This window comes from Apteryx mantelli, chromosome 1 (assembly GCF_036417845.1).
Source record: "Apteryx mantelli isolate bAptMan1 chromosome 1, bAptMan1.hap1, whole genome shotgun sequence".
In the NCBI taxonomy this organism is placed as follows: Eukaryota; Metazoa; Chordata; class Aves; order Apterygiformes; family Apterygidae; genus Apteryx; species Apteryx mantelli.
In genome coordinates, this window is record NC_089978.1 from 3032727 (window position 1) to 3057086 (window position 24360).

At 44.3% G+C, this 24360-nt stretch overlaps 1 protein-coding gene across 3 annotated transcripts in view; it reads left to right on the forward strand.

Annotated features, from left to right (window-relative positions):
• The window catches only part of RAB6A (RAB6A, member RAS oncogene family), a 57866-nt gene that overhangs the window by 27310 nt on the left and 6196 nt on the right, over nt 1–24360 (forward strand). The window contains exons 2-7 of one of the 3 annotated variants that reach the window (XM_067308379.1): nt 9194–9252; nt 13488–13541; nt 14261–14335; nt 14898–15003; nt 17076–17187; nt 18253–18346. In XM_067308379.1, the coding sequence (XP_067164480.1) occupies nt 9194–9252; nt 13488–13541; nt 14261–14335; nt 14898–15003; nt 17076–17187; nt 18253–18346 (500 nt within the window). Of the gene's footprint in view, nt 1–9193; nt 9253–13487; nt 13542–14260; nt 14336–14897; nt 15004–15068; nt 15175–17075; nt 17188–18252; nt 18347–24360 lie in introns of all 3 variants that reach the window. The other 2 variants (XM_067308443.1, XM_067308506.1) reach the window with 2 other exon arrangements.

Genomic DNA, 24360 nt, shown 5'->3' on the forward strand with positions numbered 1-24360 from the left:
CGCAGGAGTGTTGTATCTTTTTCGTATACTTAGTGCTTAAAATGGTGCTAGCATGAAAATTGACTCGCTTCCTCTCTTTGTGTCCCTGTTACTGCACCCTGTGAGAAGAAGCTGCAGATGATATCAGCCGTTCACATAATAGCTTTATGGGTGTTCATCTGCTAGGTAGGTGTCGTTCCTCGTTATATCATGCCATTTCTCTCTGCTCGGTTGCCTTCCTTCCTGCTGTTCTGCACCAGACAGTCATAAATATTCATGCAAACTTCCTGCCGTCCTTTTGGGCTTGTATACCTAGCTTATGGTCTGTTCTAATTTTTAAATGCAGGTTTTTCCTTAGCATCGGGGCTGTCTAGTGAGCTGAAAGGCTGCTGTGATGTTCCCGTTTCTGGTCTGTGAAGGTGCTAATTCTGAGGTCGATCATCATGTCGGTCCTTTCACTGATTCATTTGTCCGTCAGATGCTGTATCTCAAAATTCATTGCCATCTTGTGTAGAGCCCTTGCTCTTGATTTGATTTTATTGCTTTTAAACTGGGGTAATAGTGTTACTGGGTTTCTGGGAAGATGTTACAGTGCATGCGAGAAAAGTGACTTAAGAGGATCAAAAAACCCCAGCACCTTACCTGAAAAAGAAATACAAGATGAGCAACACATCTGAGGCAGAGGATTGGGTAGTGATGTACGTTCACGCTGTGTTCAGGACTTCAGGGTTAGAGATGTTATGAGTCTCTGTAATATCTAATATTATTATCTGGGATGAGGGGGAAAAAAAAAGGTTGATACGGTTCAGGGTTACCTTGGGCTTCCACAAGTCTCGTGTATCTCCAGGTTGATGAATATTTGCAGAGTTGCTGTTGAAGCCATTAAAAGCTCATCTTTGGCTGTGGTCAGTTATTTTGTCAGCTGGTGACTGACAAACGGAGGTAGAAAACATGAAAATGCTAAAAGCGTCTTTTCCCCGCAGGTCTCTAATTAAGGCTGGACAACTTGCACTGTGGGAAACCTCAGCTGGGAATTCCCAGGGACTCGTTTGCCTTAAAACTTCTGATAACAAATAATAGCTGGTGGCTCCAAGCTGACACAAAGTATAATATGAAAGGTCTCTTTCAGCGCTGGAGCCCCTATGGGCAGGTGTTCTTTATTATTAAAAAAAGGTAAAGCATAGAGGGGACCTGAACTGTGAAAGATGCTGCATTTCCTCAAAGATGGGTAGGATTATAGAGGAGAAAATCCTGAAAAAAGGCTTGAGGGTGCCTCTCTCTCCCCCGCCGCCAACTGCAAGGGGCAACTCGGTGGAGCTGCAGTTTTGTTTGCGATGACACGCCGAGGGGGCAGCTCTTCTCTGGACTTTATTCCTCTGAATTTGCCTCTGCAAGGACCCATTGCCACATACCTGCCAACTAATCGAATTTATTGTGCTGGTTTTATGCCTTTTTTTTTTTTTTGCAGACTTGCAACTGCTGATTTTGATAAGTGTAGCACGCTTAAGTTCCCTAAAATTCTGTAATAGCATGATACAAACGTTGCAGTATATCCTGCAGGTGTGTGAATTTATGTAGCCGTCCTAGTAATGCGCGTGGGGGAAAACGTGCGCCTAGGGGCGGTAAGTAAACTCACCTACTTCCCTTCTAGTTACAAGCCAACGAGTCTCCGATTTAGAGCTGTGGACTACTGGCAATCCCTGAGGGCAAAGTAATTGATCCGGTACCATATCAAACAGTTCTCAATAGCCCTTTTAATTATTAAAAAAAAAAGAAGAAGAAAAAAGAAAAGAGAAGAGAAGCTTTGTTATGTGTGGGTGGGTGGTGACCTGAAAAGAAATTAAGGATTGGCACTGGTTCATTGGCCTGGAAAGGTCAAGCGCAGTTGTTTGATGTTGTTATTGATTGTGTCCGGCTTTCTAGAATTGCTTTCCTCTGTAGGACGCCATCAAAGCTACATAAACTGCCAAAAAACCCTCCCAACAGGTTGTGGCTTTTCCTGTCCTCCTTTCCCCCCACGATAGCGTACGAACTGCTCGCCTCTGCCGGTGGCGCCTCTACGTCTTCGTCACCGACTTTGCTGTGTTGGGATCTGCTGTTAGCAAAGCAACAGGCGGTTTCCTCTGCTGTTGCCTCTCGTTTGCTCCCAACACCCCAAGCAAACGGCTTTGCAGAGCTCTGTCCTGCATGGCCCGCAGAATCCATTTTTAAATACTTGAAGGGCTTGGACTTTCTGCTTGTCCAAAGTGTCCTTATGATGGACCAAGACGCATGCTGAACCTCCAAAGAAACGCATGAAGGCTTAAAGGTTTTTCATCAGCGAGTTCGCTGCGGGTTCCCCCTCGCCCGTAGCTCCTGTCTAGTGCAATAACGTAGCTGCTGATTTCATTTGTCCGAGAACTCGCAGCTCCAGTCGGACATGATGATACTGCCAGAAGGAGATTAAAGGGACTTGCTTGCTGCTCGAGGGTCCTCTTTGCTAGATGCTCTCTGAAGCTGACAGATTCACTGGAGGTACTTTAATTGCCTTTGCGTGTCTTCGTGTCTGTTTGATCTAGGCTGCAAACTTTAGCCTGTTGTTCGTTCATTTTAAATGAATATCAAAAATATCAACATCGTAGAAGTGAAATTACCCCTGTTCTCTGGCATGAGGGAAAGAAAAATATACTCGCAGTAGAAAACGATGGAATATCTCAAATTACTAAAACTATTTTATTAAAACCTGCTATTTTTCTAGGTCCTGGGGTTTCTTTTCTCTTAACTCTCTGCATATTTAAAGTTAACATTCTAACAATCTTAAATATCTTCTTGAAGAAGCAAAACTGTGTAGAAGGACAAAATATAGCTTACAACCTAGGTTTTTAATTAGGTCGGGAATAAATTATCTTAAATGGTTGAAATGGTCTCTTTTTTCTTTGTATATAAAGAAGCCATTGCTGCTTTGGCGTAAAGCAGGAACCGCTGAAGTAGTGCCGAGGTGCCTTGATGCTCTTCCGCAGTGTTAACGGCACAGAAAGTTCCCGTTTCCTGGAATCAATGGCAGCAGCCAGGCAATCCCAGAAACTGCGCTCGAAGGGCATCCTTTAGCCAGTTTTATCCATGCTGGCCAAAGCATACTTGGAAAACGTGTGATAAGTGTGCATTTAGTATTGCCCTTTTGCAATATTAAAATACTGAGTAAAGTCAGTGTTTTAGTCACTATAGAAGTGACTAAAATACAGTCACTTCTTTTTACTGAAAATATCTGAGCTTTTTTTTAACCTGACTTTGTATTTTTTAGTTGTAAACAAAGCTAAATATTGAGAGTAGTTATGCATGTATTTCAAGAAGTTTTATTCTTTGCAGATTTTCTTCTGACTTTTTTTTAGATTTACTGGGCACTGACCGATATGAAGTACCGGATCAGATAGCCCCTTGGTCTGATCTCATCTGGCATCTCGTGTCAGGAGAGAAAATGGCAGAATGAAAGCGGTTTGACAGCAGAACAGAAGTGAGATCAAGGAAAAATACTTCAGGGTGACAAATTCTGCGATCGTAGCTGGGAGTTAGTGTAAGGAGGTTAGAGCACGTGAACTTTCCCTCTACCTCTACTCTCCACGATGAGATTTAGTGCTGTCCTCCAAGTTCCTCTGCTTTGGTTATGAATAAACTTAATCATATTGGGAGGTTGTTAAACGAATGCAGTCTTCAGGGTCTTCAGCATAATGAACGAGTCTTGTGCATTGCTTTGGGGGGGACCGGATCAAATTTCCATAGCATGACAGTGAAGTACAGAGACAATACCAAAGAGACAAGCGAGTGCCTCTAAAACGAAACGGGGAGGTGGCAGGGCCTGCTCCTGCTCTCGTGCATCATGAAGCAGAAATGGCACAATCCCAAGTTCTTCTGCCTTTGTGGGCCGCTCTTGACTGGCGCCTGAACTCCTCGCAGGTTCTCCCTGGCAGCAAATGACCTTCTAATCCCGCGTCGGCAGGGAGAGGGTTTTTATTACCTAGTGGGTCTCCTCCCTGCCCGGCTCTTGCGCAAGTCTCCCCTGTGACTCGTTGCGGCGCGAAGCATGGAGCGCTGCCAGCAGGAGCGTATGTCCTGCGAGCGCCGGCACTGAGGGGTTGTTGGTGCCCCCTGTTAATTGACGTCGGCAGTGGCAGCTGGCGCTGGACGTGCACATCGCCGGCGCGCTCTTCCGAGAGGCAGATGAGTGACCTTGAAATCTCTCGAGTAACTGCTGTCGCATCAAAGTTGCCTGAACTATGAGATGAGCCTATTGATTTCGTCTTGGAGATGAACACGCCTTCTGAAATAAGTGCCAGGCGGTGGCTCGAGGCTTGCAGACAAAGAATATTGATCCAGCTGACTCGATTAGCTGTTGCAGGCTTTGAATTTGGGCCCTCGTAGCTAATGGCAGCTTAGCTGATAGAAACTTCACACGTTAGCGTCTCGGCTCAATTAAGCGTCTCAAATACTTTTCTGTTGTTATCACCGGTTCAGCTGTTGATTGAGAAAGATGCTGGTATTTGGGCATCTAGTTGTGTTTCTGTGGTGACGCAGTTATCAAACCTTTCCTTTTAGGAGTTTCCTATTTTGTATATCATTTAGAATAGCCTACGTTTTATCCCGTAGGGTGCTAAAAGCGTTGTGATTTTCCAGAATAAATGGAGTTGAATGCTTCCACTTATTGCCTTCTACGGTAAAACACTTCTCTCCCTTCCCCCAGGATAAAAACCATTGCGCAGACCTCAGTGTGTGTTACCTTCTGTGCTGTTGAGGTTTAATAGTTAGGGAGATGAGTTACAGTGGCAGCTAGGTCAGTATGGAAGCCACCAGGTATCTCTAGGTCCAGATTTTCCCAGAGCTTCTACAGCTGAAGAGAACCATCTGAGCAAGTAAGAGAGGGCTATACACTTAATTCCCACTGGAGTCGGTTGCCTTTCCATTCGGAAGTGTACGCTGATAATCTGGGCGCTTGTTTTTGCCAGATCGGAAGGACTAGCTTGCAGGAGCAGAAAACTCTTCTAACGAAACCTGCACCCCTCCCGTTGTTCAGACACTTAGCGACAGAATAGAAGAGCTTCCGGAATTGGTGTTCAGGTGCAGTATTGGAACAAAAAAACCCTTATTTTTGGTCAATCGCTTATTTTCTTACCTTCCATTGCTTCAAAAAATTCCCAGATGCTTCGTGTGTAAATCCCTACGATGGAATGACATCTGAACCTCAGCTCTGCATGCCGAGAAATGAAGACTCCGCTACCTAGCTTGAATAGTTTATTTTGGAGTTTGATGGCCTTCACTGTTCATAATCACATGCCTTTTGTGGCAGAAATTTGTTTGGACTCAGCTTTTAGCTGTTAAATCTTGATCTATGGGGAGGGGACAAAAGAGGCTAGAAACCACTTTCCTTATGGCTCCATCAGTCGCCTTTCAGTCATTCTGCAAACTCTGCAGGCTGAGCTCTTCCTCCGCTCTGGAATTGTTTCAAGGTTGTTTTTTTTCCCCTCCCTTCCTGTAACTTAGCCTTAAATATGTCCAGCAGCACTTCCTTCTGTGTTCCAGCCAAAACTGTGTCCTGAGATTAAAAAAACAAAACAAAAAAAACCCAACCACACATTCTCAGTATTCCTGCCCTTCCCTCCTTGTCACACTGATTTTTTTTTTTTTCAGGGATAATGTTAACGCTTTTTGTCCCAGCGGCGTAGAAACATTTTGGCCTAAAGGATGTTGCGTGCTACTGCATGGCCAGCTAATGTCTTGGACGTATTTGCACTGAAGTTTTTCCAAGAGATTAAGTTAACCCAATAGAGTTTTAAAAAAATCTGCTTAGCGAACCAAGCCTTAGCTCTGTTTATCTTATCTGCTTCCTTTGGTTATAACCCAAGATTGGCTTCCCGGTTGTTCTGTGATCTGTATTTTAAGCAGTCAATTATTCTTGTCTATGTACATTGCCTTCTACTATGTCTTCTTGCTGAGTTTCATTTGCTTTTCCAGGTCACTTCTGGTTTTAAAGATGATTTTTGAATGTTGATTCTGCGTCTTAGTTGCAGTCACTGCCAAATTGATGCTGCCTTTGCCTTTAATAAATAGAAAGTAAGTGAAAATATGTAACAGGATGGGATTCAAACTCTACTGCATACCCTCGTTCAGTGAATTGGTTCTTCTTTGGCAGTATTTGAGAAAAAAAATCACGTGTGCAGGAGCTTAATGCTCCATTATGAAGTTCTGAATAAAAACGGATGTAAAAATAAAACTCATCCAAGAGCGCAGTGGCTTGAATCCAAAAGCAAATGGAGAAATCTGGCTCAGCGACCCTTCTTCGCTGCTCTCCAAAGGGGAAGAAGTGATCCGCTAGTTCAGTGGGCAGTAGCGTACCGGCTGCTGCATGAGGTCTGTCCGTCTTCCCTTCCGAAGGGATTATCCTTCCTGGGAGCTTGCTTTGCGCTCGTTTTGCCGGGTCTGTCTCAAATACAGTTAGCGTATTTGAGTAATTCAGTCTGGTCACAAAATTGCACGGTAGCGCCTTTAGCTCTGGAAGAGCGCGAAGGGCAGCGTGGCTTCCCCGAGTGGCGCAGATGCCGGTGTCACCTCCTCTCGATGCACAGCAGAGGGTAGGTGAGGGCCGAGGTGATTCCCGTTCGGCTGTTTTTTAAGGCTGACGATATTTTCTGATATTTTCAGACAAGGTGTCTGGGTCATCTGAACTTGTGGATTGCTGAAGTGAAGATTAACTGACTTTTCCTTTTAATTACGGATAGAGTGGGAATCGTGGACTTCCACTTTTGCCAGGATATTTTAAGCTTTTTTTTCTTCTTTAAAGGAGAAATGGTGATGTTTTAGTAGTCATAGTGGAATTAAACCTGCAAGCAGCTAGTATCAGCGGCGGGAAGGTATTGGATCTGCTCATCTCTGTCCCTTGAGGATAGTCACTGCTGCTGTTCCTAGAGTGAAATCCTCCTCCCCTTAATGCTTGTGGCTGTTTGTCCTGCACCAGCCTTCCGCTAGTGTTCAATAAATCCCCGGGATAAACCTAGAGCAACGGATTCAGGAATCCTGCCTATCTGGGGTGCGTTGCTTCCAAAAAATCTACCCGTCGAAGGGAATATTTGCTCTATCTCTACACAGGCACCTTTTTTAACTTTGTGGGAAATCTGATTGTACCTATGGATTTGGAATGGGCTTAGAAAAAAATTCACACGGGAATTCCAGTCTGGCCTTGGGAAGGCCTTTTCTCAGAGGCTGCTTACTGGATTCCTTTTAGTTCAGCTCTTCTACAACAGAAACAACAGTTAACTGAAGTCTGCAGCTGGATTAAAATGCTGCTTTAAGTGGAATAAGCAAATCTTTTCTTAAATTCCCTTGATCTCTTGAAGGGTCCCTGCCACCCTCCCGGAGAAGTAACATCTCTGGAAGCTTGTATGAACGACAAAAACCAAGCTTTGGCATGGGCACATCTAACTGCCTTTAATTTGCAACTGCAGTGTTTGGCCAGGATAAGTCATACCGGTCTCCGTGCTCTTCTCTCCTGACATATGTTCTTTTATGTTGGACTCCATATACCCGTACCTAATGATATAACGATTCTCCAAGAGCAGTAGGTGTCTCCTGCCTAGCCCTGGAAATGCAGGTGTGGTCGGACATTTTCTTGCAGCTCTAGATGGAGCAGAAGATGTTGCAGACCCTGTTACCATCTTTCTGCCGGAAACTATTTTCTTCATGGATGAGCTGCTCCCTAACACGCTTCATGCTGCAACAAATGAGATGTGCTGACGTGGTCTTCTCTGCCAGCTTTGTGGTGGGACACTGCAGATTCAAGCTGCGGGGTTTTTGTTTTTTAAAAAAAACATCTGGAGGTGATAAATTTTTGAGCCATTTCAGCTGTTAGCTAGGTGACCTGCCTACAGTTAAGGGTATTTAAACAAACATATTGAGATGAGGCAGCTTCAGAGGTTTCTGTTCCTGTATGGTTTTCCTTGTCCGCTCCAGGTGAAGATGATGTGGAATAGGAAAAAAATTTTCCATTAGGTGTGAGTTATGCTTTGCCCTGGCTCAGCTGTATCTTGGTTCTTATAAAGCGCAGCGAGTAGCTGTTGTGACGATGATTATTTTAAAACGAACCTCCTATTACTTCTCTTTGAAGGTAAATGAGACTAGAGGGTGGTCTGATACCTGCCCAGAATGCTGCAAAAGCGCAGTTACTAACACGCGCAGCTTACGTAGGTCTTGGTTGTGAAATGAGAAGCTTGACGTGAGTTAACGTAGCTGAGGTTTAATTTGGCCGGGTCGAGTGGCAATTACTCAGAAGTTGCAGCATCGTAAATGGCATCAGCGTGCTCGAGACCGGATATTTACCGTGAAAGGGAAGGCTGTGCCGTGGGTTTTTGCGCCGTCAGGTATGCCCGCTTATACTGCGATGACCCCTTCTGATTGCAGCGCTGACTTGCTCCTAGCGCGGAAAAGCCCTTCGCACTGATGCAAGGTGGACTTAAAAGTACCGTGTTTGGTGAATACGCCAGTGGTGACCAGCAGCCATCACTGCCTGGGGTGAATCATGGCGTTTTAAACGGCACGGGAACCTGCTTATACCAAAAGGGATAGTGAGGACCTCGTCAAGGGAAGGGAGAAGTGAATGGGGTGATAAGGATGGCCGCTGTTGCGGGCAGATGGTAAAGAAGCCTTTCGCAGTAAGGACCATCAGCGTTGTCTTACCCCGCCTTGATAGCACAGCAGGGCCTGCCGTTTACATGAGAAATATGTGGAGTGTGGTGTTGAGGAGATCTGTAGTAAAATGTAGTCTGAAGTGACGTAGCTCTTCCAGTTCATAGAAGAAATCAGCTATCTCGTTAACTCTTTGTTGTAGAGGTTTTTGGACCCATTACGTTTAATTTAATTCAACTAAAACTTCTGAATGGCTTGGTGGAAACTTGGTGGAACAGAGGAAAAAGAATCTTTTGGTTTTGGCTTGAAACGTGCGTATTTAAAGCGTAAAACTGATGCTCAGGAATGATATGGGAACCGATCTTTTTGAGAAAAAATGCGCTTCCTGGTGACTCTGCAACCGCAAAGTCAAATAAGTGCTCTTTCTCCTGTGGGAAGCTTGGTTGCACGGTGCAGATCTGTGAGACTCGGAGTAAAACTCCTCCTGAAACCGCTTTGAACTTGGTTGTCTCAAACTTGCATTGAAACTTGTTCCTTGAACCCTTTTTTTCTTCTTTCTTTCTTTTAGTGGGGAAGACTTCCTTGATCACCAGGTTCATGTATGACAGCTTTGACAACACCTACCAGGTAAATCAATCCATCATATTGTCTTCTGCAAGGTCCCTCTGTTACCATGTCTTCCGTTGCAGGAAGAATCCATTTGACTGCAGTGAATAGGAGCTGGTACATCAGCCAGATTCTCAGCTGTTGAATCTCCAAAGCTTTCTAGTTGAACGACCTTTCAAAACAGTGTTTGTTTTACATTCTGCTGAAGTAGCTTATCCACTGCTTGTGGCAGGATGATCTGTGGTTTGAAAGGACAGGCCTCTTACGTACATCTAAGTGATATCAATTAAGTCTACCGGGTTTTTTCACCATTTGCTACCAGACCTTCACAAATCAAATGTATCTGTGGGGAAAACCTAACAGGTGCGAGGCTCTTCTAAAAAATAGTAGTGATAAAGCTTAGCCCCAAGAGCTTCTGTGGTGGGGTGAAGAGGTACTTGTGGCGTGTAGGACCGCGTGTAGTTTAGGACACTATTTTACACTGCCTTCGGAAACAAAGACCGCAAAACCCTCAACAAGGTTGGGATTGACAAGGGGGGCCTGAGGCCGTGGTTGTCTCTTGTCCTCTTGGCCCTGCAGCCCCTCGCTGCTTCGTGTCTGCGGACAAGTCGGTTCAAGTTGACTCAAGCTACTGCTTCTAAATTCTAGGGGAGCAATTACTGTTGCTAACCCTCAAATTCTAGGAAAAGCCTGAGACGACAGCAATTTATAAAAGTACACCACGAAGCCAAAAATGGGTCCTCTCCAAACAAAAGCATGTTTCATGAGTTATTTACAGTTAGTGACATTCTGTGTGCGCTAAACTGAGAAAATCTGTTCCCTAAAGAATGCGCAGGGATTTTTGGGGGTGGGGAGGAGAAGGTAATAAAAAGCCCAACTGTGACTTTTCTGTCAGTTAGTGTCTATCCAAATATCTCTTGTTTAAGTCTTTTTACCCATTAATGATTTTCTTCCCGTCTCTTCAGTAGTTTTTCATTGCTGCTGCTAGGCAAGTCGGACAGAATGAGATGCAAGTTCTTGCTTAATGACAGGAGAAGCAAAGCTTCTATGGTGTAGGAGGGTTAGAGTACACATCATTGCTCCCGTGGGAGCAAACATCCTTTCAAATTCTACCCACTGTAATTACATGGACATGTGAATGCAGTTCTTTTATTTAATCTGTTTTTTTCCCACAGTCTTTTTCTTTCAGGTCTATTCCTTTTCTCTCTGGAGCTTACGTCCTAGTTTTTTCTTGAAGAGGTTTGACCCTCTGTGCTGTATGATAGTTTAGATGGTCTCCATGGGAAGCTGGTCTGACATATACTAAATGATTGCAAAATGGATGAGTGGGACTTAAAACAGTCAGGAATCTTAAGGCCTTACAAGATGCCTTCAATTTACCCATCACCAATGCATTCCTAGTTTGAGTGTTAATATACTTTGTACGGTGTCATTCATCCAAAGCCCTCTATTTTACTAAAATCATGACGAGGTAGGGAAATGTGTTGTATTTTTATATAGCTGGAAGAGAGAATGAGTCACAAGTTTAAGTGATTTGGCCAGAATCGCATGACATGTTAGTGGTCAAGCCAGAATATAGATTTCCTGCCCAATATTATTTAGAGACTTCTTAAAGCCAAGTGCTTTGATAATGTATATCAAACTATATACGTGGTTAACTGCAGCTGTATGTTAGCTGATGGATGACTTGTTCTTTCTGGACATTTCTGCTAAATTTTGAATGCATAGTTTCTGAAAGCTGCTGCCACCTATCATTTGAAAAGGGTGTTGCATATTCAGCTGGTAAAAATAGAAAGCTGCTGTTTAATCAAATCAGTGCTACTCATTAGTTTTCTTTTGCTTACTACTAGATAAGAGGTGTTTGGCTGTTGCCCATAGCTTATTGATAAGCTGTTTTCATGAGAGCAGCATTTGTGAATCAAACCGAGAACTCCCTGTACCTTGTCAAGGAATCCTAAACACCAGAAACAAAATTGTGCCCTTGGTACTGTATATTTTACCAGGAATGACTCCTCTCCGTGGAAATGCTGGGTGAGGTTTTCCTTGTTCTGTAGCACTGTGTATTAACCAACAGCAGCAAACGCATGATGATTCTGTGCCCGTTATGCAAGAAAACTTTAGGCCGTGCTTCCCGTTAGCGTCAGCCTTCTGGAGAAGGAGAGAGGGCAGCGCTAAGGTGCTGGCCTGTGACTCGAAAGAAAACTTGGGTTTAGTTCTTTGCTTTCATTTAGTTTAGTTTAGTTCTTTGCTTTAGTTTAGTTTCTTAGTTTCTTAGTTTTGGTTTAGTTTAGTTCTTTGCTTTTTATCAACACGATATGGTTAGAAGAGTACGATGGACAAATACTTTTGGCTGTAAGTTTATTCCGTGTAGTTCTTAAAGACTGTGATGGCCCAAAGTGTGGCAGGCCCATTACTTTCATGCTGCAAAAAGTCTCGTTAGCCCAAATATCTTCGTTGCCGAGATGCAAGACGAGTTTTGCGCTTGGCCTTTGTTCTTTCCCGTGGCTGGAGCGTTAGGATGCAGGAGTCTCCCTGGTCACTTAGCGTTTCCACCAGGCTCGCAGAGACGTCGTATCACAGCGAGTGGGCTTCGGAGCTCTCGCTGCCGCTGTGCGGCTGCGTGGGAGGCATGGCACGAGGGACAGCTCTTACTCCATGTTCCAGCTCTTACTGAAAGCCGAGAAAACCTGTTGAACCTCCCAGATTTTCAATCAGCCGGAATGGGATCCTTCTATATATGCTGCAAGGTCTTAATGGATTTGGTAGCTTTTTTCCCCACTTCTGTAAAGGGAAATCGAATGGACGCAAGGGAGGGCAGAAATGTCTTGGAGACAATCTTCAGAAGCATTCCCTTCACGAGAACGACAGCGCGCAGAAGCGGAACGGGGGCATGTGGTTGCGTTAGTCCTTCGAGGCCTCTCACGTCTGCCTTTCAGCAGCACCTCCCCAAACTGGTCTTGATGAAAAACACCGGGCAGCCGTGCTGAGACCCTCTAGTATTTATCCTTCTCCATCTCTAGTACTCCAAAACTGCCGTCCTCATCCAACCAGGAAAGTTCTTCCCATGCGTTATATTTAGTTGCAAATGGAAATTCAGTTGGATTGTTCAGTTCTAGGGTTTTTTTTTTCCTTTTGCAGCTAGTTTTCGCGTATTGATCGTGAACCGGCTGGCTCCATTCTTTTTTTCTTACCTCCTGAAATCCATGGCAGAATACAAGGAATTAATTACGGGGGAAATATACTGAGGAGATGCTATAAACCCAGCAATTCAGAGCAGATACAATAAAACAGAGTAAACTCTCCATTAGACATCCCTGCTTCCCCACTCCAAAGCAGGCAGGATGTTGGATCAGGACTCTTTGCCCTAGCTGAGAGGATTACCCACTGTCTGTGTGGTGTGTTTGTTTATTTAGTAATTTTTTTATTAAATCAATTTGTTATTTGGATCATCTTCCAGGCTCTCTTGATACTGCTGAGTTTCTCCGCTGCTTGAGACGCTCAATACCCTGTTGAAGTCAAGGCAGCCTTATAGGCCCGGCACATCAGCTCTGTTGTATCCCTGACACAAACAAACTCTTAAAACTCGGGTCACTCCCTTAAAAAGGCTCGAAAGGGGGATGAAGGTCTGAGATGTCAGCAGTGGTTCCTGAAAGCCCTTAACTGCGTTTTCCTTTCGCGTACATATGGGGATGTTCTCTGCAAAGCTCCCGCTGGTGTCTGACAACTCAAATGCGATCATGCTGCAGTGATTTAGGTGTATTTAATGAGCTTTAACTGCTGGAGGGGATGTGTGTGCACGTGTGTGCTTTTGTTTTGCGGATGTCCACCTTCATTTTAAGCCTTTTTCACTGACACTAAGCTACGTCAGGTTCCCTGACAGTCACGGAGGTTGTCGTGCGCTGAGATACCCTGGTTCAACTGATGGACGAGAGCTTAGGTCTGGGCCCTACATGCACAAAGATCCTTGCTGATATCCATGTGACTATGGATTAATTATCGCTAAGCCTAATTTGAGATGTAAGGGGGTTTTGTGCGCTTTAAGATATTGTGCCGGTTATGGATGTTAAGACAATATTTATTGAATCTTCCTTATAAAATCTGAAGTGCCTCGTCTTTAAAGTAAGAAAACCCAATGTACTTTTCTTGCAGGTCCGGTATAGCTGCTTAATTCTGATATGGCGGTAATGCTCGCTACCCCTGAAAATTGCTACAGTTGTTTCGATATTTTATTTAATAGTGTATTTTTTTTTTAACAGGCAACAATTGGCATCGACTTCTTATCGAAAACCATGTATTTGGAAGATCGAACAGTGAGTAAGCTTTTTGTTGTAGTTCTCCCCATGCAGTTGGAACCAGGATCCGCGTCTGTTAGAATATAATTGTGCAGCACAGAGCTCTGAGATCCCTTGGAAGCAGAGCCCGAGCCCTTCGCTTACCAGCTGCTTCCAGGCTAACAAGTGTTGTGGAGACAGCTCCCTTCCCCAGGGAGATGGGAAATCGCCGTTTGGCTCATCTCCAGCGGTCTAACGAGTGCCATTTTACACGTGGTGGAAGGGGCCATGTAGTCGTCCTTCTTTTTTGAAGAAAGATGAGATAGGATAGTCCGAGGGGTGGATAATGGTGGGAATTTGGAGAAGGGGACCACGCTTACCCCCTTCGGTTTTTGATGCCGCAAGAGGGAAGGATATAGACTGAGTCACCGTACAAAGTTGCCAGTTTGTATCCAGCTCAACAGCTCTTAAAATTACTTAAATAGAAAAAGTTTTCCTTCAGGAATAGTCCAGAATTACGTACTTGTTTGCTTGGCTTAGTGCAGTTCCAGTTTCTGAAACGAAATCAGCGCTTCACAGAAGCAAGTCTGCGGTTTAAAATTAGCTCCGATCCTTAATTAAGAAATTCAGCCACGGAGCTATTTGCAGGAAAAAAAAAAACCCCTGTGCGGCGCCGCATACGCTTATGGTATTGGATAAACCCACAATAAACGTGATTGCGTTAGAAGTGCTTGGGTAACGAGATGTTCTTTCCGTAGCAAACCCGGCCCTTGTGCATCTTTCCGTGTGTGTCGTTTTTAGCACGCTTTGTCTTTTCTTTCAGAACCTTGCTGGTAAGAGATTTTTCAGCTCCGTCTGCATGCACGTTACCTTGCGCTGTGGCCAAGGCTTTGAATAGAGAGTAACGACTAGCGTTTTATCCTCCTTGGAAAATTCACATTAGTTAGTTTTCTCCGGCGACGTGACAGCAGCTGAAGACTCTCCCTTTAGAAGCGCCGTGGGTCTGGTCTGATTCTTCAGCCGGCCCCTGTCCTCCAGGGCGCGTGGGTAGATTGCGGGGCGAACGTTTGCTTTGGTTTCCCCGCGGATCCTCTCGTTTAGAAAACTGAGCGGTCCTGTTGCTCCCCTTTCGGGAGGGAAAGGTTTTTGAAAGGCGAGGCCGGGGCAAGGCCGAGATAGGTGCGCATACACCAGCTTGGCTACGACTAGAGCTTAGGAGAGATTGCTCCAAACGAGGAGGCAGTTTGCTGCTGCTCCCGCTCCCCAGTCATCCCCTGCATGAGCTTATATTTTTATTTAGCTTTTTTTTTTTTCCCCCTCTTCAAAAAAGTAAAATTTATTTACTCTTTCATTTTTAGTGGCAGTTTGGCTTTTTTAATTTTCTCCCACCCACAGATCAGGTTGCAGCTGTGGGATACTGCGGGTCAGGAACGTTTCCGTAGCCTCATTCCCAGTTACATCCGTGACTCTGCCGCTGCTGTAGTAGTTTACGATATCACAAGTAGGTATATTGCACTGGCTTTGACCTTTTCTTATTTTTCTTGCTTGTTTGACTGATTTTGTTAGGTACGATTGCAATTATGGGACACAGCAGGTCAAGAACGGTTCAGGAGCTTGATTCCTAGCTACATTCGTGACTCCACTGTTGCAGTTGTTGTTTATGATATCACAAGTGAGTGGGGGGAATTCTGCGTTTCTAATACTCTGCCCCTTTCATCCTTTAGCCTAGCTTTGCATGTCACACCACGGCCACGTGCTTGTCCTTCATTCTGGCATGAAAACCCGTTTTCTTCTCTTGTAGTCAAGTCTCAACCGAGCCGCCTGATCGCGGCCGCCGTAACGTATAAACTGTCTCGTAAACGCCGTCGTTTTGTAACCCTTCCTTGTCGCGTCCTCCCGAAGCCTTGAGCGCTGCCTGGTCTTGTTGCACTTTACCCTCTCTCATCTGCTTTTTGGGTCATAATCTCACCATTTTGACTTTTGGTCTCCAACACCGTAACTGTGCATATATCCCCGAGCTCTCAGCTTCGAGCCTTTGCGCTGACAGCTGCGGCTTGCTTCACTCCATCGCCCCCCAGATCTGGGCACGGGCTGGGGACCGGGGTGGGGGGGACGAAAAAAGCATTAACATTTCATTCTCATTTAAATGGGTCCCGTTCACATTTGCGGTATGTAAAACTTCACCGCTAAGCCCTTCTCCTTTAACAACTGCTCTTTCATTTCTTACTAAGGTATGTATGTTTTTTTGTGAACTAAAATATTAGTGCTGCTTTCAACCCTTCTTTTTCCCCCCTCCCCTCAGTCCAGAGACCACTAACTTACAGGCTTTCTATAGTTTTGAAGAACAGAAATCTTGTTACAAGAGAGCTAAACCTTTAGACACTCAGTTTTCAACCAGAAATGACTGAGAGTGATGGTCTAACACTATACAAATGCGAAAGAGCTTGTCCTTTGGTTTATAAATAGTAGAAGATTACAGCAGGAATAAGGGCTTTACCTATAAAAACTTGAGCAATTAAAAACGGCACTTCTCATTTGAGCTAAAATTACAGGTTATCTGTGAACTTGGAATTTTTTTTTTTTTACTGACCTAGCAAATTCAGTATTGCCAAGTAGTGAAGAGGAGAATTAAGACGCTGGCAAGCGATCAAGTCTTGACTGTCTGACGTACAATATATTACTATGCAGTAGAAGCCATTAAAAAAAATCCGGCGCTTGCCAAGAGCTGCTGCAGAGCCCCCCCGTATTTAAGTACCGAAAAATACTTTGGCAGCTCGGACGCTCTTGTGTGCTAAGCTTAACGGCAGCTGCTGTACAACTCGCGTTCCCTTATGGGATGCGGCTCTTCAAACGAGGCACTGGTTCAGGGGATCGGAAGAGTTTCCTCAAGTTCTTATTTTGCAGCTTTCCGGGACTTTCAATTAAGAAAAAGCACCTGCGGATAGCTTCAATTTATATTTCCGGTTCTAGGCAAATGGTTCTGAAATTATTCTGAACTCGGTGTTTGATGGAACAGGAGTTGCTAGTAATCGTTACCTGATGTAACTAAAACTCTCGAGTAAAAAGCGGTTAAGCTGTACAAAACACATAGTTGGTATTAAATACTTAGGAGAAGCCAGGAAAATGTAGGAACGTCTTGCTCTAGATGCGGATGCTCGATATTTCTCAAGTCATGAGCCCTGCGGAGTGAAGGGCAATATCACGTAATCCCCTTTTTTCTGTACGAAGTGATTTTTGTTCAGCTGAATGAAGTAGGAACTAGTCTAAAAAACAGCGATAAGACTCATTTTATACACGATCACAATCAAATTAGAGCTCAGTTCCGTTCATTGCAGCCGAATTCAAAGCCAGGGAGTGAAGTACTACCATAGCCCGTTTGAGGTTAACGTCAAAACTTTCATATACTTCGGGGCGGGGGGGGGGGGGGGCATAGGATTTCGCTTGCCGATTCCTCATCACCCTCTTACGGCAATTCCGGAGCACGCGAGGCTTTTATTTGAGGCTTGCAGGCGTGTCGCTGGTGATCCGGGAAGAATCCGTGCAGTGACGTTGCTCTCCGCTGTTCTCTGTTAGATGTAAACTCGTTCCAGCAAACCACAAAATGGATCGATGACGTCAGAACGGAAAGGGGCAGCGACGTCATCATCATGCTGGTGGGAAACAAAACAGATCTAGCAGATAAAAGGTACGGAGGAAGAACTCGTCTTTCAAATGTATTTTAGTGCTTGTTCTCTCCTAGAGATTTTTAAAAATGTTTCTAGACATTCCTTCTGAAAGGGATGCTCGTATCTTCTTCCAAAGTGCTCAAGCTTGTTTTGACTCTGCGGGAGATGGATATGACCAGAGAAATCTTGATTTTTTTTTTAACCTTCTGTTTGGTTCAGCACCAGTTCGCAGCGTAATGTCGTGAATGAGTTGAGAAACTGGCCTCTACGTGCCAAGAGAGACTGGAACGTTAAACACAATTCGCATCAATGAAAGAGCAGCTAAAGCAATAACAAATATTTACATTTAACTTTCTCAGATATAAATGAGAGGTGCAAGTAATCAGCCCTTTTAAAACTCCTCAAAGTTTTCTTTTTTTTTATTTTTTATTTTTTACAAATTATCCAACTTAATATTTTCTGTCAAACTTGTATCCCCCCTCCCCAAAAGAGCTTATTTTTGCCTGGAAGCTCTTGAGCCAAAGTTTTCCCCGGTTTTGGCCGTAGCAGACTGCCTGATGGCCAGGACGCCTAGTTAGCGAAAAAGGAAAGCAGAGCAAAATTCATCTGAGATGAGATGTCCACACTTAGTCTTTTGCTGAAATAGTTTTGTAGGCTGCAAGTTGCCTTGAAAGTTGTTAGTGGGTATTAAAAATATTTTGATTCTTTTGGGTTACGTATTGCTTGAAAGAGGTTAAATACCGCTTGGCAAACCTTAAATTGTTGCTGATTTTTGTCAGATGTAAAAGCATAGCTGCCTGGGCAGGGACTTGGAAGAGTCTAGCTGGGCCACTTGGTTGTTCCACCGGAAAGCTGAGTTATACTTTGCAGCTAGATGCCCTGTAGAAGTTTATCCGATACCGTAGGATGGTGACACTTGTCTAAAACTGTGCTCAATATGTGGCATCTGTGTACAGATTTCACGTATAACATGAAATGCTTTGAGAACTGTAAAGATAGTAGTTATCTCCTTGGCTTGAATTCTCAAGATGTTTGTCTTTTTAAAATGATTATTATTTTCCTTAATTCTCTGTTATCTTCCCCAGACAAGTGTCCATCGAGGAAGGAGAAAGAAAAGCCAAAGAGCTGAATGTAATGTTCATTGAAACTAGTGCAAAAGCAGGATACAATGTAAAACAGGTAAGTAAGACGTTGGCTGCCTTCAGCCCTGAGCCTGCTTCTGTTCACGCACCGTTGCAGAAACAGGACGCGTTCCCAAACCCCGAGCCGTCATCTCTGCGAAGGGCATTAGAGCAACAGCATAGTCCGTACCCAGCAAGCAAGATCCGAGTTAAACTGTTGGCCGAGGTCGGGAAGGAACCTCGACCTCGCAGCAAATGATTTGAAACCTCTTTCCTCTCAGAAAAGAGGAATTGAGAAAGAATCTGGATATGGAATTGCACCTTTCCAGAATCCGGATAATCCAGATCTGGTGTTTAGACAGAAGGGACAAAGGCATGAACCAAAAAGATGGGGAAATGTGGATCTAGGGGCTGTTTCTGATACTATTTAGTGAATGAATGCGGGCAAACCAACCACGGAGGAATGTAATGGGTTAAAATAATGCTTCCGCTGTGCAGTGAGACAGTATAAACTGTTTTTCCCACTTTATTGAAAGACACTGAAAGCAAGAGCAAATATTCTTGGGCAGCTTAAACTGTTTCTGTTAGATGCTGAGATGCTTTTAAATTGGGGGAGAGCGGTGACATGTAGTTTGAACTGATGCAACTGCAGCTATATTAGGTTTTATGTTGTGAGATGAGCTTGCAGCCCTTTGAATCCTGACCTGCTCGACGAAGGTTTTAGCGCCTGCGTTAATGAAGATAAATCGCTTGGCAAACAGTGAACTGGTGAAAGCAGTAAACACAGCAAAACTGCTCTGGTGTTTACAGAAGAATTTTGTTTGGCCTTATTAGCTATGTAAGCAAATGTGGTTACTAGCAGAACAGGAATTAGAGAGCTCCGTACCGAGTCAGTGCCTAACGGGATATTGCTTTTTCATTGGTCTGGCTTGTAATTAAGGCTGGAATTTGGGGTTGGGATCCTGAACGTTTCCTTAGAAGAGGGCTGAGCGTTTGAGCAGTCGCCTCCCTGAGAGGAACGGTGTTGGCTAAGCTCTGCATTCCCGCTTTTCCCGAGGGAGTTGCTGTGTGTAGCGGACATCGCCACAAGTCCGTGTCCAAGCCTGTAAGGCAACCTGTGACTTCTAAGGCCAGTTAACGCTGCTGGGGTGGGAGCGGCGATGATTGGGAGAAGCTAGCAGGAAAACCTGGTACGATATGCCCGTTGTCCACCTTGGCACGAGGTGCTGGCGTTTAATAAAACATGTGCTTTATAAAGCTGCCGCGGTCGTTAAGGATAGTAGCTCCATTTCATACATTACGAAGGAACAAACTTCAGCTTCTTGTCTTACGCTAAAGCCTTTTGGAGATTGTATTAATGAGATTGTCAGAGCACGAAGCCGTTTCTGTAGCCGTAGCCTCGCTTGCACGCTCTCTAGAGAGAGTTTTCAGTTGTACCACGGAGCTCTGCGCAAATTATGCCTCTTAATTTTAATTGGCAGGATACATGTTGTAAGACTTTTCTTTTGTCAGAACATGGATTTGGTAATTCAGCTGTCAGAACTGGACAGAGGACCGTTCCGAAGTGCCGCCTTTCTCTAGGTAAAATCGAAACAAAAGCCATAAACGTATATTTGAAAAGAACTACGGATAGATTTTTTTTTTCCATGGGTTTTTGATCTTCGTATTGCAGGCGTGAACTGGGATTTTCAGGAATGTCAAAGTTGTTATTGTGTGCTGCGGAACATTTGAAAGTTCCTTTTTTTTCTTAGTGTAATAAGTAGTTGTTGAAACAGTTCTCCAGGGTAAGGCTCTTGATACCACTAGCTTAATTCTTTTTCTTCACAACTTCTGTGTCGAATCGCCTGAGATGATTTTATGGACACGTCAATAAATTCTTCAATGAAATGGGAAAGCGTCTGGGGAGAACTTCTCCTATAGCCTGTATAAAATCTTTTTTATTAAGCTGAATGCAAATTTGACCTTCCCATAACTGATTACTTTTATCCATAATAATATATTCTGACTCAGCAGAACAATTACTGTCTAAGTTAATTTTCATGCGGGAGGTTTAATTCAAGTGTCAAATTATTTTAGATGTGAAATCCGTATTTTGACTGTGTGTAACGAACACATTTGGGTAAAAATTGAGGTCACTTAGTGCTGAATATCAAACAGCTGTGGAAGGGTGAATTTTAGAATAGCGACAAGTCATTGGTTTTTGTTTAGCATATAGGTCCAGGTTTAACAACTACCATGCAGTTTTGCTACGGAGAATGGCTGACGTATGCAGTTTAGGGAATATGAACTGATTTTTTTTCTTCTTTCTTCACTCAAAATTCTTACCTGTCGGTGTTGCAACTTCTCAGATTCAGTTCTCCACCGCCTGTCGGGACAGTTCAAAAAAACCCTGACAAAATGCTGTTCTGCTTCCCACTGTCCTTCTCAGCACAAGGCCCGTCTCCTGCATCTAAACCCTGGTTTGAAATGTCAAAAGCTTGATTTCTTGTCTCACCTGGGCAGAATAACGGCCAAGGCTTTGCCACCTCCCTGGCTCTGTCATCCTCAAAATCCAGAGAGCCTGGCTTTATTGCCCAGCTCTGGAAGGTGGGTTGCCCCACGCTTCGAGTGGGTATTTCGATGGCAGCAGCTTCTACCGCCACAGAAATAGAGGGGAGCATCCCGCTGGCAGGTCTTTTTCTGTTTGTTTTTTGTGGGAGTTGGTTGGTTTTTGCCATTCCCCTTTGCAATGGAAGGGTGATGTCTTGGAAGCCGACATCCCGGCTAATTGTGGGCGGAAGCGGAAGCGAGTGACCTCTGACTTGGGTTTAGAGGCCTGGAGGTAGAACTGCCTAGGGTCACTGCGGAGAGGTGACCAGACGGTTTACAGCCTGCATACGTGCTAGCTTAAACCTCACCGCTGCAGGCTTTCGTTTTATGGCTTTTGGGGCATTTTTCTTTTCTTTTCCTCCAGAATGGATCGGATAACCTGCTGTGACAAGTCTCATGCCTTCTCGTTGCGCGCTATCAAGCTAGATTGTAACGTACAGCTTTTGTGGGCTCCTGAATCTGTTAAAGGAGAGCCATCTCTGCAGCCATCGAGAGCCTACGCGCTTACTGTCCCTTCCGGCTTTGGATGTTGAAGGAAAAATGAATGGGCGATGGACAGAGTGAAAATGGTGCTAGCATTGTCCTGAGGTTAAATTGGTGGAATAAAGCAAAACTTGGCTTTTAGTTCCTCTAAGTTTCAGCAAAGACTGATTTTTCAGGGCAGCCTTAAGACCGAAGGAGGAGGTAGGTAGCTCGCTTCAGTTAATGCAGAGGATCTTAATCTCTGGTTCACTTTGTCAGCCCTGAAAAAGCTTTAAAAGAGTGTGAGATTCACGCTCTATCTCAGCAGCCTGTATTTCAGGGTCTGTGGACTTCATGCCCAGAATATGTCAGGGTTCATTTTGCCGTCTTGTGGAAAGAGGAGAGCGAGAGCGAGCTCTGAAGACCTTGCAGCAGTACCTGGCACACTTCACGTCTGTTCTCAACCCCATGCTGAATATGGTATTTGGCAGGGAAACTTTCTCACGGCCGTAGCTAAAGGACCGTGGCCCCACGAGTAACCCTGTTTTCACAGAGCTGGCTGCATCTAGCAACTTGGCGCCTTTTCCTGTCCTTCGATTTTTGTCTGTCTGACGGGCAAGAATGATCCTTTGAATTGCAGCGCTCTCCTCGGAGAATAAGAATGAGGGAAACGTTTTGCATTGGCTTTGCTTTGGGGAAACGGGTTTCTTGCCTGGCTTTTCCATCTGGACGGCGATCCTCCTGTCCTCTCCGTATCGCTGAAGGAGTTTTGCAATGGCAACTGCTTCATGCCTACAGTTGGTTGTGACACTGATCGGTTAGGGACTTGTTGGCTGTGACGGTAGGAAAGGCGGATTTTGGGAAAAGAGTTGAAACTAGTGGCGGGAGATGAGGTTCTTTCAGAGCTGAATCAGGAAGGAGACCGGAGGATTGAATGCTGAAAGAGACTTTGGATGGCTCTTAATCTTTCAGGCTGTTGCATTTAACTCCTGCCTTGGAGGAGGAAAAAATAAAAATAAAAAAAGCACTGAATGCTCACCAATATGTGTATTTTACATAATATATATGCGCAGCCACCTGTGGCGTTCTGCAGTGAGATAAGACTGCTGGCTTGGGTCCTGAAGGCACTGTGAAGCGGTGAGATCCCTGCGCAGAAGGCTGCTTTTTAACCATCGCAACGTTTCCCTAATTGGATTTGTTCGCATATGCTCGGACTGATAAGCAGGAAGTTAATAACAGGGAAAGCTGATTTTCTTCTTTGCTAAATTCCTTTTTTTTTAGCCCAATAATTTCGAGGGGAAGTACAGCTAAAGGCATAATTTTGTTCTCGGCCTTAATGTAAAGAGAGGTTTACTGTATTTTATACTCTTGTCCTTGCTGTCAACAGCTTAGTTTAAATGCAATAATCCAGTTGGTTCCTATCAACTGATTTATTTATTTTTTTTAAAGAACATACTCCACCCCCCCCCAAGTGTAAAGTGCATCCCAGACGTTCCGTGTTCATAAATATGTATTGAAGAAGGGGGGAATAAGCACAAGTCAGTGTCACAATTAATAAATAAATTTTGTGTCATGCTGTTTCCACCTAGGATCTCAAAGCACGTGGCATCAGCAAAGAATACTGTGAGCTCCTGTATTTTCTTCTTTCTTTCAGAGCAAAGATAGCAAGCGATCGTCCTAATTTAGGCACAGTCTGGTAGGACTGTACTAAACTCTGATATCCATCCTTAAAACTGAGAGGAGGGATTTTTTTTTTCCCGCAAACCATGTGCATCAAGACCTGGGTCAAAACTCCTCTTTGGACGCTTTTGCAATATAGGGACAAAAAAACAGGAGCCAGGGTTTTCCGTAAGCGTAGCGTGTCCTGGTCCTCAGGTCTCTTCTGTGTTTGAAACTTGCCCTTTTAAACCTTCTCAGCCCCGATTGCTTGGAGTTTGCAGCCCGTTCCACACCCTTTGGAGCTTTTTACTCACAATTTGATCGTTCAGTGCTGAAGGTACCATCCCAAGAGCTGTGTCTCTAGCCACAGAGCAGCTTTGCAGTTTGGGGCAAGTCGTTTAGCTTCTGCTTCAGCTCCTTAGCTGCAAAGCGAAGGTAATAGTCCTACTCTAGCATCCAGCGAGTGACCTGTGAGAATGAGTAAAACTGGTGAAGCTTTCAAGCCTTTGGAAGAGGTAAGAGGAGGTATTGTAAGGGATTAAAGGCAAAGACAGCTCTGAGTCCAAAGCAATTGTGGATTCAAATACGGTACTAAAACTTCTCAGGCTTCCAGAGGAAGAGGAGATTGAATCTCAATTACTTCCTTGATCCTCTCCAAGATGCAAAAGACGTAATGAATGGTCCAGTTTTATACTGAGTGAATGAGAAGCCTTCTGAAAATTAATAAAACTAAGAAGGTTGGCAGTGCTGTCCTCTGGCAGTTACCGGATTGGAACGGCAAGGAAAAATAACGCTGACCATGAGGTTATGACGGGAGACGGCTCTGCAAGTTTGCAGCATCTTTCCTCTCCCTTGTTTCATTCTTACAAAGCAGACAAAGTGCCCGTGTCTGACTAGTTTTAAAATGCTGTCTTACAAAATGGTAGTCGTGCCGCTTTTTCAAGCGGAGCTAGGAGAGAAGGATGCTAGTGAGACTGGGAAGGCAGAGGCAAGCAGATGGAGTAACCAGAAGCGGTGAACCAACTGATAGGACTTCTTGATACAAAGATTACAGCAAGATCCATGTCTAGCTTCTCTATGTTGAAGTTCCTTGTTAACTTAATTCTGACCGGCGAGTCCCTCTTGCCTTTATGCCTTTGGTTGCGTATTCCTGCTTTATGTTCAGCGTTGACGGTTAATTCAGTTTAGCGTCTGGAATTCTGACACAATCTGTGTTACTTCATTGTTGGATTATGGGAATTTAAGTAAATTTTTCAGTGAGGGTGGACGGCTCTGGATAATGGCAAAGGTAAATAGAAGCTTAGACGGGGACACTAAGCTTTTTTGCTTTGAAATGGTTAGCTAAAATTTAGCCTTCAATAA